Below are 14,990 nucleotides of genomic sequence, written 5' to 3' on the forward strand. Positions count from 1 at the left end.
CTCAAGTACATACTTGAATTAGACATGTTGAAAGAACATACTGCTTCTATATTATTTGTTAGAGTTAGATTAATATGAAGGCAACAACAGTAACAACAACAAACAGTCAGCATAGGAAAAGAGATATTTAATTGCATCTCTGCCAAGTAAATGCTATTTTTACTGCTGTTCATACCAACTGCATGTTCTACATTATGCATGCCAACTCACTGACTGTCCCTTGCGTCCCCTACTGATGGGTGAGTGCTCCTATCCCAGCTCCTCAGACCAGTATGACAAACCCTTTGCTGAACTGTGTCCCATTCACCTTTGTCCTGTTTGCAGATTACACAGATAGCATGTTGATTAAGGTAACTGGATACTATATATCCTGTGTTCTCCTCTTTCCACTTAGGCACCCACACCCTAGCTCCCTTCAGGAGCAGATTTTCCAATGAACAGCAACCAGAAAAAGTAAGAAAAAGTATCAGACCCCTGCTTTCAGGAATTTACTTAATGAAAATTTAAATGTCTGAACATTTAAAAGAAAAAAAAAACAACTCAGAACTCAGGGTTAAGAACACTTATTTTAAGGATGCATGCTTTTTGCTGCTTAGAACAAGAAATGAGAAGTTTGGCAGAATTTTATACAAGATTCTTTGAACGAAGTCAATTGCAAAACATCCAGAAGATGTTAATGGGCAAGGATTTCACCTTGTAGATATTAAATTATCTTTTTTATTACAGAAACATTCAGGAGTGCTACTTTGCACTGCTGGGAGCAACTAGCTGTAGAGGCACGCAGTGAAACTGAGCTCTCAGGCTGGACCTAGACCCTTTCCTACCTTGCCTCCATGCTTTCTAAGAGTGCATCACATTCACCTAACAACCCAAAATTAAATCACTGTTCAGTAGAACTAAAAACTTAGAAAACAGTGGGAACATAATACACACAGACAAGAAAGCTGTACTTACTTTTTGAAGTTTTAGAGCAAGAATAATGGATCGTGTGCAGAGAATAAGGGAAGCAAAGCAACTTACAATGACAAATCCATCAAACACCAGAATGTACTGAGTGTTCTTCTGAACAACTATTTAAAAAAATATGAAGAATTAGATTTCTACATATTTGTTTGAGCAAAGAACTTAAAAAGTGGTCTGCAAATGACAAAGAGCTTCAATAAGTATTGAAGCAGTTATATTGTTATCTTACTTCAAAAACAGCCTGAAAGTAATGCAATTTTCTTTAAACTATTTGAAATTAAGAAATTTTGTTGACAGATCAAATTTTGCCTACCATAGAGTAATGCCTTTCTACTCATCTATTTTTTTCAAAGTGTATTAGTTACTTCACAGAAGTTGCATATGACAGAAATTGGCACATGAACTTAATTAAACAGAAGGATTTCCCTCCCTCACCTTCCCCCAACATCTATGAAAATGAAATAAATATTGTTTTATGGATCTCTCAACTTATACCAAAAACTGCTACAGCAGCAAGGAAATTCAAGGCACATTTCCAAGTCAGTGACAATATTCAACAGATCCGGGGGAGAGAGAATTCTCTCAATTTAAGTAAATATATTCCTCCTTTTCAAAAATGTGTCAAAAGTAATTTTTTTTTACATATTTCATACACACACACACAATAAAATATAATATATGCATGCCTTCTGATATTTATTCAGGGACTTAAATAGCCTTTTGTATGTAAGCATTTTGCACATAGTACAGAACAAAGCCATTTATCAACTAAGATCAGTAAACTGAATTAAACTAATCAACTATTTGTTATGCAGGTAAATTACAGGAAAATAGACAGTTGTAAGAAATGAATACATGGCTACAAGCCCCAGAACACAAATGAGTAGAAAACTAAATAACACAACTCCAATATCATTAAGACTAGGGTAGAAGAGGGAGCAATAAGTAGGTGGGCTCCAATCATGGGCAGATCCAGGATTTACTAAATGGGGGCACAGCACAACACCCTTCAGGTAGGGGAAGGGGGGTAGGAACAAGGCATGGTTGCAGCCCCCCTGGGCTGGCAGGTGACACCAGGGAGCCAGGCAGGGAGCAGATGTACTTTGTGGGGCATGACCTGCCCACTACCACTGCTACCCCAGGCTGACTCAGCTGGGAGGAGGGGGTTAGGGGGAGTCCCAGAGCATATGGAGCCAGGCTCTGTCAAACAGCAGTGGCAACACCCAGGTTTTTCCCCCTAGTACTGCTCCCTCCTCACCCCTTCCCTGCAGGTGTCTCCTGTTGGCTAGGAGCAGGCAATGGAGGAAGAACCCTTTAATGCCCCCCCCCCCATCCTCAGCCAAGCCCAGCTCCCCACACAGCTGCTCCCTGCAGCACAGCTGGAATGGGGCAAGAGTGGTTCTGGGGCACCCCTGCATCAGCCCAGGGCAGTGTGGGGCAGGTTCCTCCTTCAGTGCTTGCTCCCAGCCAGCAGGGTGACACCTGGTGGGGGCAGTAGGGAGCAACAGCAGGAAGAAGAAACCTGCCCACTGTGGCTGGGGTGGGAGATGAATAGCTTTGGGGTTTCTCCTGCACTTGGGGACAGAGGTGATGGTACCAGAAGGGGAATGCAACTGCATTGCTGCACCCTGCATTGAATCTGCCCCTAACTCCAACCATACCAAAAAAAAAAAAAAAAAAAAAGTAATGGGCCATTTGGCTAAAGAGAAAATTCTTCTTGCATTGTTCTTTTTAAAATCAAGACCTCCTGTAGTGCAACACAAAATCCTATCAGTTTTACTACTGTATCCTAGCCTTTAATAGCAATTGTGAGGTTCACATTCATTAAAAACTGGTGACACAGGCATGTAGCACTTTGCCTTACTAAGCATTTTTCTGAAGTGAAGCCTTTAAAAACATTCATATCTTCCTTAAGATCAGAAGAATGCTGAAACAATGCAAGAAAAATGTAGATACTGTTCTTATTTGTATTGCTCACCAGAAATAGCAGCATGGACAATCTTATTTCTCACAAAGCCCTTAGAGTCACAGTAAGCTTCTAGTCAAAAGGAAAGAATTTTAAAGTTCCAGGGGGAAAAAAAAAGTTGCAGGTGTCTGAGTTTCAGTACTCATCATTGCTCGAAAAGCCTGTGTTGAAATTCAGCTTACTGAAACTAAGTGATAGAAGAATCAAATGGCAGGGACAGGGTACCAGCATATCAGGGCTGCTCAGTGCCACAAAGCAGTAGTGGGGCGACCTTCATCCTGGTGAGTGAAGGGGACAGGGCAAGCTCTGATTTTCCATGATTAAAAACCCCAAATCAAACACCAACATATATAGGTATTTAGAATTTTATTATAACGACTGAGGTATTGTTTGGCTTCCAAATTGCCTTAAAATTGTAAATATATCAATAAAACGTTTTGTTCAATGGTTACCTATATATATGCATTTCATTTTAATCACAGAAAAACACAGACTTTGGGGTTTTTAATCAGATAATTCTGGATTTTTTTAACAGAGAAAATCAGGATCCCTGCTGATGACATTACATAGTTATTTTAACCAGTGAGCTGTCACCCTTGTATCTGGTAAGTCTGACAAGCAGACCACTGGTTAACTGCTTTTGTATAGCTGCCTGCATGCATCTTAGATCACAACCCACAAAGGGAGGAACAACTGTTTACTTATCAGGTGAACACAGGAGCAGAGCACATGGCACAGATCCATAAGGATTAAACTGTATACCCAGAGATTCCTTCTGCTGAGGTACTAAAGTGACTGAAATAACTGTTATGGGACCATAGTCAGATATTTCATCCAGGACCTTAGAAATGCCTAGGAGATGCACATGCATTTAAGTAACAAAAATATACTCTTTTGAAATAGGTTTTTGCTCCTGTTGCAACACAGATCTTCAGACTGACTCTGGCAATATAAACCAGCTCTCAAGCTGGCTTTTGTCTGCCCCTTAGAAATTTCTAGTATACTAGCACTGTTTCTACACTAAACCCCTTCTAGTCCTTGTGTTCTCTAGAGTGCCAGGTGTGGGGGAGAAGAGGGGAAATGGGAATAAATAGTTGATTAGTTTAATTTAGAGTTTACTGATCTTACTCCTTGCTCCTATCCCCACTGAGCTCTATACACAGGATGTCCCTTTGGCCATGAAAGTTCATGCCTCTCTAAACAGCTAGTCTGCTGCCTCCCCTTTAAAAAGAAAAGAAAAAAAGAAACGCACAGCTAAATTAATCTTTCTGCTCAGAGAAATAAGATAGGAAAACAAGAGGTGGTGCCAACACTACCATGGTCAGAGAAAGTTAATGCAAAGGCCAATAGGGAAATCCAGGTAAATAAAAAAAGGTAAGTTCAGGGAGAACACCAGCAGAGCCAAGAATAAAAACAAGATCTCACTTCCTGGCCCACTTGGCTATATCTCCCAAACAGACAGCCAAGGAGGAACAAAATAAATGACTACATGCATTTGGTGAGAGCAGGAGAAGGGAAGAAGGGTTATCACTAGCACAGAAAAAGAATGTACAACTAGGAGAAAATTAAAAGAAAAAATGAAGGTGAATATAAAAAATATTTCCTAATGCCAGTCTCCTTTGTGGAAATGACATAGGCTACAAACCTGGGCCATTTAAAAAAAAAATTAAATTAATGCACTAGAGAGTATAAGGCAGGGAATGATACCATAATCATCTCTATCTTTCTCTTATTCACTGGTCAATAGCGACCTAGTGTGAATGTTCTTTTTAGTAAAATTAGCCCATTGTTTATTAATATGGGCACATATAGAACCAGTCATAATAGAAATTGAGTGAAGATTTGCGGGAAGCAACAAGTTTTCATCACACAGCATGCACAATACTTACTGGAACCAGATATATACCAGTCCTTGCATTCTTGAATATCGGCATCACTATCAAAGTAGATCTTCACCTTACCACTGTGTGCTTTGTTGTTGAAAGTAATCTGCAAAACACAAATAAAAATTCATCATTTGAATTTTATATATAAAAGCAAAATAGTAAGTTATACTAGTCTTAAAAAGGCCTTGAAAGACAAAGCAATACCCAGCTGTATGAAGACAGTACATCTGAAAACTTTTTTTTTTTTTTTTTTTTTTTTTTTAGCTAAAACAAAACATTAAAAAAGTTAATTCAAAGCTTTGAATTTTCTTCTGAAAAACAAAACATTCATATAATGTGAAGAGGGAACAGTGTCTGAGAAGGGGTAAATAGTTACCAGCTCTAAAACAGGTCAGAAAAACAAGAGTCCTCTTTGGTAGATTGTCTCATTTACACAGCTGTAATCTTACTGACTTCAGTAAGATGCACAGTAGGGCTGTGCGAAGCTTCAGTCACCAATTCGATTCGGATTCGGAGATTTGGCTGCCGAATCGGACCAAATCTCCTCCGAATCGAATCAGGAGACTCGTTAATCTCTCCGAATCAAATCGGAGTCATTCGACAATTCGGCCATAGACACAGCTTTATACATTTTTTCTACATACCTTGAGGTACCAGGCGCAGCTCATGAACGCTGAGATGATGGGGCAGATGGAGTGTCCCACAGGAGCGCAGGGGGTTCCCCCGCACACTTGGCGACAGACCCAGAAGTGGACCAGAAGTACCAATCGGCAGCGGGGGGACCCTGGGTGCCCCCCCAGACCCAGGAAGCACCAGTCACCGAGCCGGGGGGGCCAGGGGAGCAGTGTCCCTGTGCGCTCCGTAGCAGACACGAAAGTGGACTGGAAGTACTTCTCCACCCCACAACGCTCCCATGGGACGCTCAATCTGAAAAAACATATAAAGCTGTCTATCTCCAAATCAGAATCGAATCTTCAGATTCAGATTTGACCAAGTCAAATTGAGACAGTGATGTGAATCGGCGAATCGAATGACTGTCCCCTGAATCAGGCCGAATCCAAATCAAATCCTGCCGACTTCGCACACCCCTAATTCACAGCTGTTACTGTCATTAATTACATACTATTACTTTTAATTTGTAGCTAGGTTGTAAATGAAACAAAATTTGCCAAAATTTTAGACAACTTGATTCTATGCATGTAAGCCTGGAATTTACTTACAGTATTCTGAAATGCATAGCAGTCAGGCAGTTCACGGGCATGGATTGTTTGTAGATCAATGCCCTTAAGTTTAAAGGAGAGTTCAACCTGTATAAGCCTAAACAAAAAGAATAAGATAGAAATCAGAAAAGTTAAGTGTAGTATATTCCATTATTTTCATATGATTAATGCATCTTTAAAAAAAGTTTACCTATAAAATTCAAGATTGAAAAATGATGAATTCTTTATGTCCAAGTCATTAACCTTCTTATTAGCTAGTGCCTGTGGTTCTAAGCGAATACAATCTAAAAAAGGAAGAGAAAGATATTTTTACAAGTCTTATATTTAAAAAGGGATTCAAATATGGAAGGTACTCAAAGTTAGGTCCTGACCTGACAAACTATTCATTGTAAGCACCTCTGCTTATGTGGAGCCCCACTGAAGTTAATCTGAGATCCTGAGCAGCTGCCAGTTTTGAGGTGCTACTTTAAAAGCAGCAGGCTGTCCCTGAACAGGTTTACTAATGGACTCCCCTCTCTGAGTAGGGAAGGGGGCGAGGAGAGGCAGGAAGGAGAGCCACAGGTCCTAGTAACTCCTTATAATGCCTCCTGGCTGGAAAGCATGCTGCCACACGCTCTTATAATAATCTCAAACTAGGGGGCTCTATCTGAGGGATTGCATCTGCCTGTGCCTATACTGCCCCATTTTTGCAGCACTTCAAAATGCTGGGGTACTTGTAAGATTTGTAGTGCTATATCTTTCCAAGTTAACTTTTCCTATGTCATTGTAAAAGTACAACTGCTGCACAAAAACTTATTAGTTTTTAAAAAAAAATCATTGTTGATTTGTCATTACAGTACAGAAAGCCTCCACAGCAGCACTTTTTAAAAATTGTAGAAGGATTGTACCTGTTTCAATGGCAACATCTATATTCAGCGTATCATTGGACGGAAGCATTGTGCCTTTCTTGTACTGCTGTTTACATATTTTTAAGCCTGACCCATCATCTTCGTCATGTTCATAACCAAGTGTTCCCAGGGATACATTCTTTAATTGATGGTACTAATTCAAGAACAAAAGTCTCAGTTAACTTAATTTATTTCTTACCTTATTCCTTAATGTATGGCTTTAAGTATTACTAATGCCTAAGTAAATGAGTGTGGGCAAGAATATAATTTTTTTCCTTTCCTGCATGAGACTAGTCCATAATACAACTTTTAAGGTAACCTTTGTCCATGTATTGCAAAAATCAACAAGTTCAACCTCCATGCAAGGTACACAAATAAATGAATGCCACACAGACACAGGAGTCAAACATTCCAAATCAGCAGCAAGGTCTAAACTACTCTCCACAAGTCTCAAATAGCTGGTAACATCCTGATACTACCCAGGGGCATATTATGCAACTTATATTAAAAAGTATTAGGCTCAACTGGTCCAGCAGCTTCAAAACCCTTAGATGAAAAATGTTATGACTTTTCAGAATTAGAAATATATATTTAAAACAAAGTTAGCACAATCATCTTAACAAAAGAGCTTTAATGAAATGGCCAGTTAGAACAAAAGAAATTCGAAGCCTTTAATAATACATCTCAGAGGAAAAACCCCAAACTGTTGATGATTTTGGTAATTATAATTCCGCCCACTGCCCCAGACAAGAGCCAAGGTGAGCAGCTTCAGAAAAGGGTTGGGATGACCCACCACTATTAGACAACTAGGTTATTGCCACCCAGTCAGACTCAAACCACATAGAATCATAGAAAATAAAGGTTGGAAGGGACCTCAGGAGATCATCTTTCTAGTCTAACCCCAAGCTCAAAGCAGGACCATGCCCAGTTAGACCATTCCATCCCAGCCAGGGCTTTGTCTAGCTCGGCCTTAAAAACCTCCAAGGATGGAGATTCCACCACCTCTCTCGGTAACCTGTTCCAGTGTTTCACCACCCTCTTAGTGTGAAAATGTTTCCTAATATCCAATCTAAAAATTCCCTTGCTGCAACTTGAGACCACTGCTCCTTGTTCTGTCAATGTTTTATTTTTGGCCCTTTCCTAGTTCCCCCTTCCCTCTCCCCATCACCCCGCTCCCGCTTCCAACCCTATCCCATTAGGGAGACAAAGCAGAAAAGAAGAGTTGCTGCCTGGAAGGTTTGGGAAGTCATTTCACCTTTCTGCCCTCCCATTTTCTGATCTGTATAATACTGAATAATACTGACATTATTTGAGATCTACCAATGAAAAGAGCTATATATAAGCCAGATAAGATGTTTGCTAGGGCCATGCTTTTCAGGCTTGTACGCTACTGGAGAGACTAGCAGAGAGACAGCTCTTCATATAAAATTCAGACACTTGCATTGCCTAGGAAGTGACCATGAAAATAACTGTTTGTCTGCCAGCTCAGCTGAACACCAATTAATATTGCTCAAAGGAGCTTGACAGACAGATAATAAAGGAAGGCCAAACCATCACAACTAACTTATGCACCTCCACCACAAATATCAAGAGCACCTAAATGCCCTGCCAACAGGCTAATGCTATAGTCAAACATCCTTTGAAGGTTTCCAGAAGGCTTATCTGTATGCTTTTCTAAGGGGAAATCCTGCCTCAATCTCCTAGAGTTCTCCCAGGCTGTTAACAAGCGTATAAAAAAGGGGAATCCAGTTGATATAACATATCTGGATTTTCAAAAAGCCTTTCAACAAGGTACCTCAAAGGCTTTTAAAAAACTGGGCTGCCAAGGATTGGAGGGAAGGTTATTTTGTGGTTTGAGACCTGGTTAAAAGACAGGAAGCAAAGGATATGGCTAAATGGTCACTTTTCAGGATACAGGAAGCACAAAAGAGGGATCCTGCAAGGATATGTGCTGGGCTTGGTTTTGTTCAACATTTTCAATCACCTGGAAATGGGGATACACAGTGAAAACTCCAAATTTGCAGATGATACTAAGTTGGTCCAGGTAGTCAAATCCCAAGCTGACAGAAAAAGTACAGAAAGATATCATCAAGCTGAGTGGGCAGAAAGTGGCAGATGAACTTCAGTGTTGACGAGTACAAGATAATGCACTTGGGGAAAATAACCTCAACTATATGTGCACAATGCTGAGAAAGAGACCTTAGAGTCATTGTAGATAGTTCTTTTAAAAAAAACACAACAAAAAAACACCAACCTCCCTACCCCTCCCCCCCAAAAAAACCCCAATCCCAAAACAGCTCAATATGGAGCAGCAACCCAAAACTAAATAAAAATGTTAGACATCATTAAAAAGGCACTGAAAACAAAATGGAAGATGTCATGCCACTACACAAATCCATGATGCACCCAAATATTGAATACTGTATGCAGTGGTCTCTGCATCTCAGAAAGGATGCATTAAAATTAGAAGAAGTACATAGAAGAGCAATCAAGATGATCTAGGGTATGAAGCAGCTAGCCTTTTTAATCTCTGCTGATATGGCAGGACTCCTGAGTTTTGAAAGGAGAAGGATTTTTGGGGGGAGGGGGGGGCTTGAAATGTGACAGAGGTCTATAAAAATCATGAAGTGTGGACAAAGTGAACAGGGAACTGTTATTCACCTATTCTAGAATGCTAGAATTAGAATGCACCCACTGAAGTTTACAAAAGACAGGTTTAAAATTAAGAGAAAGGGGTTTGGTTTTTATTTATATTAAATTCCCCCCCCCCCCCCAAAAAAAAAAAAAACAAACAACCCAACAACAAACAGATCACACAGTTAACTTGTGGAACTCATTACCACAGGAGTTTGTAGAGGCGGATAGTATAGCCAGGTTTAAAAAGGGACTAAATAGAATAATTGATAATAGATCCACTAATAACTATTAAACAGAACAGTCATGAGTATCTCTCTAAACCAATGACGGTTGATGCCAGGGAGGGTATGACAGGGGATACACCACTCTAGACATACCCTATAAAGCATTCACTTCTCAGGGTTTCTCTTGGGAATCATATTGCAAACTAAGTGCTAACATTGCATAGCACTCTGTATGCGAAGTATGTCAAGGTACCCCAGGGTGGCATGGCATCTTGCTCAGGAACCTAACTACATATCGTCAAGGTCATAAAAAAAGAACCTAGCAATTCTGGGTGGCCAATCTGAAACAGTTTGAAGCGGTGTAAAAACATGTGTAATCCCTGAAACTGTCCTGTCTTGAGTTGTATTCCCAAAAGTCAGCAGCCTTTTCTTTGAAAAACAAACTTCATATATTCAGTCTAGCTAGAATCATAGAATCATAAAAAATTAGGGTTGGAAGAGACCTCAGGAGGTCATTTATTCCAACCCCTGCTCAAAGCAGCACCAGTCCCAACTAGATCATTCCAGCCAGGGCTTTGTACCTTAAAAACCTCCAAGGATGGAGATTCTACCACCTCTCTAGGTAACCTGTTCCAGTGTTTCACCACCCTCTTAATGAGGATTTTTTTCCTAACGTCCAACTTAAATCTCCCTTGCTGCAACTTGAGACCTTTGTTCCTTGTTCTGTCATCTTTCACCACTGAGAACAGTCTTGCTCCATCCTCTTTGGAACCACCTTTCAGGTAGTTAAAGGTTGCTAGTAAATCTGCCCTCAGTCTTCTCTTCCGCAAACAAGCCCAGTTCCCTCAGCCTCTCCTCTTAAGTCATATGCCCCAGCTCCCTCACCATTTTTGTTGCCCTCCACTAGACTCTCCCCAACCTGTCCACATCCTTTCTATAGTGGGGGGCCCAAAATTGGACACAGTACTCCAGATGTGGCCTCACATAGAGGGGAATAGTTATTTCCCTCAACCTGCTGGTTACATTCCTATTAATGCAGCCCAGTATGCCATTAGCCTTCTTGGCAACCAGGGCACACTGTTGACTCATATCCATCTTATTGTCCACTGTAACCCCCAGGTCCTTTCCTTCAGAGCTCCTGCTTAGCCCACTGGTCCCAAGACTGTAGCAGTGTATGGGATTCTTTTGTCCTAAATGCAGGACTAATGAGATTTCTGTTGGCCCAATCCTCCAATTTGTCTAGGTCACTCTGAATCCTAGCTGTACCCTACTGCACCCCCCAGCTTGGTGCCATCTGTGAACTTGCTAAGGGTGCAAAATCCATCCCATCTTCCAGATCGTTCATGAAGATATTGAACAAAATAGGCCTCAGGACCCTGGATCCTCCTTCTTCCCTTTCTTAAAAGATGGGCACTACTATATTTGCCCTTTTCCCATCATCCGGGACCCCACCCAATCGCTATGAGTTTTCAAAGAAAATGGTCAGCAGCCCTACAAATGCATCAGCCAACTCCCTCGGCACCCTCAGATGCATTGCATCTGGCCCCATGGACTTGTACACACCCAGATTTTCTCAACTGTCCCTAACCTGTCACCACTGAGGGCTGCTCACTCTCTCCCCAAACTGTGCGGTCTGGTGCAGTAGTCTGGGAGCTGACCTTGCCTGTGAAGACTGAGGTGAAAAAGGCATTGAGCACTTCAGCTGTTTCCTCATCATCTGTCACTAGGTTGCCTCCCCCATTCAGTAAGGGACCCACACATTCCCTGACCTTCCTCTAGTTGTTAACATACTTGTAGGAACCTTTCTTGTTACCCTTCATGTCCTTTGCTAGCTGTAACTCCAATTGTGCTTTGGTCTTCCTTCTTCTCTGTGTGCCTGAGAAATATTCTTATACTCCTCCCTAGTTGTTCGTCCAATCTTCCACTTCTTGTAAACTTACTTTTTGTGTTTAAGCTCACCAAAGAGTTCTCTGCTAAGCCAAGCTGGTTGCTTGCCACATTTGCTATTCTTCCTGCACATCCAGCTGATTTGTTCCCATAAGGTTTCTTTAAAATACAACCAGCTCTCCTGGACTCCTTTCCCCCTAAGCCTGTTCTCCCAAGGATCCTGCCCATCAGTTCCCTGAGGGAGTCAAAGTTTGCTTTTCTGAAGCCCAGGGTCCATACTCTGCTGCTCTCCTTTCTTCAGAATCACTCAGAGGCTGGAAATGTGGACTGCTGCAAAATTACCTGGTCTAGTATAAGACTGTGGAAAAAGCTCCTCTAAAAACAGGAAGATGTTTTTCTTTAATAAAGACATCATACAAAGAAACCTGATTTGATGCCAGTATTGCACACTTGGATCCTGTTTGATGATATAAAATCTATCACTTCACTACTGTCTTCTACCTGGGGCTTCAAATCAGCCTTAGTGCCTATAAGAGGAAGAAAGAAAGGAAAGAAAAAAGTAAAGTGGAAAGGTGAGAAAAGAAAGAAGAAATACTAAAAGCAAAAACAGCAATATAACCTAACTGAGGAAAAAGTCTACAGGAAAAAAGACAGCAAATACCCATATGTACATGCCAGGATCAGAATTGTGGACTCACACTCGTATTTTAAACCCTCCCCTTCCCCCCCTTTCCTCCCAGGCCAGACTACTAGGCTCATTCTGTGCAGCAAAAAACCCTACAAATTTGTTCTACTGAACATTCTTCATGGTATCAAAGAAACTGCCAGGCAGCAGAGGCCTGATATCAGAACATGCCCAAACTAAAGGGATTGAAGCTATTTAAAATGCTATAGGTTGCTAAAGTGCTGTAAAATACAGCTCTTCAAATTTAATACCTCATTTAACAAGGGTTAATTTAAAGTGCTGTACCCATTTTAAAAAATGCCATAAAGCCATGCACTTCTGTTAGGTCACATCAATAAAGCGCTTTAAATAGCAAAAAAGCAACTTCTGTAGACACTTAGGGTGACCTTTGCATTTTACTAGCCCTGAGCAGCTATACTGGCTTTTTAAAAAGATGCCATCACCAAACCATGAAACATTGGTCAGTTCTAAATTAAATCCCAAAATTGCACAAATGCTCAAATGTCCCAGGACTGGGAAGGATCAAGAGTGTCATTCCCCACACTGCTGATCTTTACTGGGCCACAAGAGACCTGAGCCACATCTGATTTATAACAAGGGAAAATTTCTGTTCCCCTTTTCAGCTATATTCTATTCAATGTACATGTTAGAAATCCCAACAACCAATTTGTGTTATCTATAAGTTTAGCTGCCCCCGACACTTTTTAAAAAAATAACTAAGGGAGTTGGAAATCATCTTATTCACAATCCTTTAAAAATGCCATACAGAAAAATTAAAGTTGGTGCCCCAACATTCCTGGAAGCATTGCATTCCAGTGCTAAAGCTTCTAGCAATCTCACTACAAAGCTGCAATTGAATATAGCTAAAAGCATAAATTGGTTGAATACCTAGCACATATGTACCCCCAGGCCCATTTCTACTCAAAGTAAAAATCCATACAACTTCTTTGACATAATTGGAAATCAAACTAATATTAATAGAAATTCAGAGTTGTGCATTTTGATAGCCATAAAATAACACTGAACAATGCCCCCACCCCAACCAGTAAGTTCCAGTTAAAATGGAACTGGTTGCAAACACCCGAGCTAGAACAGAAAATAGATACCAATGATACATCTTAGTGACTATGACTTAATGCCATTCATTGCATACTGTTTACACAGAAAACTTACCTGATTAATAGCAAAAAAGATGCTGTCATAAACATCCTGCTGTGTGTATACACTTCTGCTATAATCGTCTTCATCAACACCTGAATAGTCTTTCAGAAATAGATGTTTAAATGCAACAGTGTTTTCTTCTTTGAAAGAAACTACTAACTGATTACTCAAACCAAAAAGGATAAGCTGAAAACAAAAACAAAAACAGCCAAAGTCAGTGTAGTGTTCCACCAGTAACATTTTGATGGCAGTAGAGTTCTCCACATCCTTAAATAATGGGTTAGTTACTAGTTAGAAAGTATGCAATTTCTATTCTGCATCACTATTAGGTGTTTAAGTGCTAACAAAACAAGGTCAAGAAATAATTTGTTCCTGAATCCAGAAGAAGAAATGTACATAATCAAAACAAAACAAGGTAAATTTCTACTTGAAAAGTTTCAAAAACCTGCACTATGAATCAATAAAACTATGAGCTTTCTGCTGGAAAAAGTCAATCATTTGAACTCATGCCCTCCTTTGATAGAGCAGCAATTCAGGCTGAAGCAATACTGAATTTTAAAAGGGCTTTCATAATCAAAAATAATTCCATTAAATAAAAGTTTATTGAGAGCAACATAATGGACTTGAGTTACTGGTAGTTACCAATACTGCCTTATGAAATCTGGTCAGTTCACAATTATTCTGCTGTCCCTTCCCATCTGGCAGTTTATCCCTAGAGCTGAATACTAAAGCAAGATTCAGTCTATTCTGACACCCTCAAGGGATGTAAAAAAAATCCCAAACCGTAATGGTAATTTTGCTGACAATTTTGATAATAATGTGGCAGGCATGTCAGAATGCAGTTTACTCTCCTCCTCTAAAACCAGGTGAAGCATTTTTAGACTAACAGTAGTAACTTTTTTTCATTTGTTATTCAAGAGTATGTGCCCAGTTACAGAAGGGGTCAATCCACTTATGAAAAACTTGCCATTACCACCATGCAACTTTCTATGCTACTGCTACCCTTCAATATCCCCTTAAAAAAAACTCTTAGGAAACATCAAATGCTTTACTCCAGGTATATTTGGGCAAACCAAGAGAGACACTGAAAGGGCTATGAAAGAACAGATCAAAAGTAAGAGAGAGCAAAGAAACTCCAAACAAACTCCTGTCCTTGTTAGTAAAAAGTGAAAAATGCTGAGGGCTCCTTGGCTCCAGAAGTGCCAATGCATGCACCAGCGGAGAAAGAATTACATTAAGGAAGGGGTCTTCCTGAACATGCAGACAGCTCTAGCACATCTGCTACTAAGTCTACTGGTAGAATGAACAGAAATCTAAACCCCAGGGCAATGCAGAGAGTAACAGACAGTTTAATTTTACACACACATGCACACCCCCCACCTCAAGTGGAACATATGAGAGATACCAAGTGAAGGAGTCATTTTCCTCAAACCCAACAGCAGGGGGAGGCACTCTACATTGCTGTCAGACCACT

The 14,990-nt window shown here is 40.4% G+C and overlaps 1 protein-coding gene across 4 annotated transcripts in view; it reads right to left on the bottom strand.

Annotated features, from left to right (window-relative positions):
* Positions 1-14,990, bottom strand: part of MCOLN2 (mucolipin 2) — an 87,462-nt gene that overhangs the window by 65,234 nt on the left and 7,238 nt on the right. For 3 of the 4 annotated variants that reach the window (XM_025215759.1, XM_025215758.1, XM_014524806.2), the window contains exons 3-8: positions 13,529-13,702; positions 6,923-7,076; positions 6,226-6,319; positions 6,036-6,132; positions 4,819-4,918; positions 955-1,070 (exon numbers count right to left, since the gene is read on the bottom strand). In XM_025215759.1, the coding sequence (XP_025071544.1) occupies positions 955-1,070; positions 4,819-4,918; positions 6,036-6,132; positions 6,226-6,319; positions 6,923-7,076; positions 13,529-13,702 (735 nt within the window). Of the gene's footprint in view, positions 1-954; positions 1,071-4,818; positions 4,919-6,035; positions 6,133-6,225; positions 6,320-6,922; positions 7,077-8,906; positions 9,247-13,528; positions 13,703-14,990 lie in introns of those variants that run through there. The other variant, XM_014524807.2, reaches the window with a different exon arrangement.

This window comes from Alligator sinensis, unplaced genomic scaffold (genome assembly GCF_000455745.1).
Source record: "Alligator sinensis unplaced genomic scaffold, ASM45574v1 scaffold32_2, whole genome shotgun sequence".
NCBI classification, from domain to species: Eukaryota; Metazoa; Chordata; order Crocodylia; family Alligatoridae; genus Alligator; species Alligator sinensis.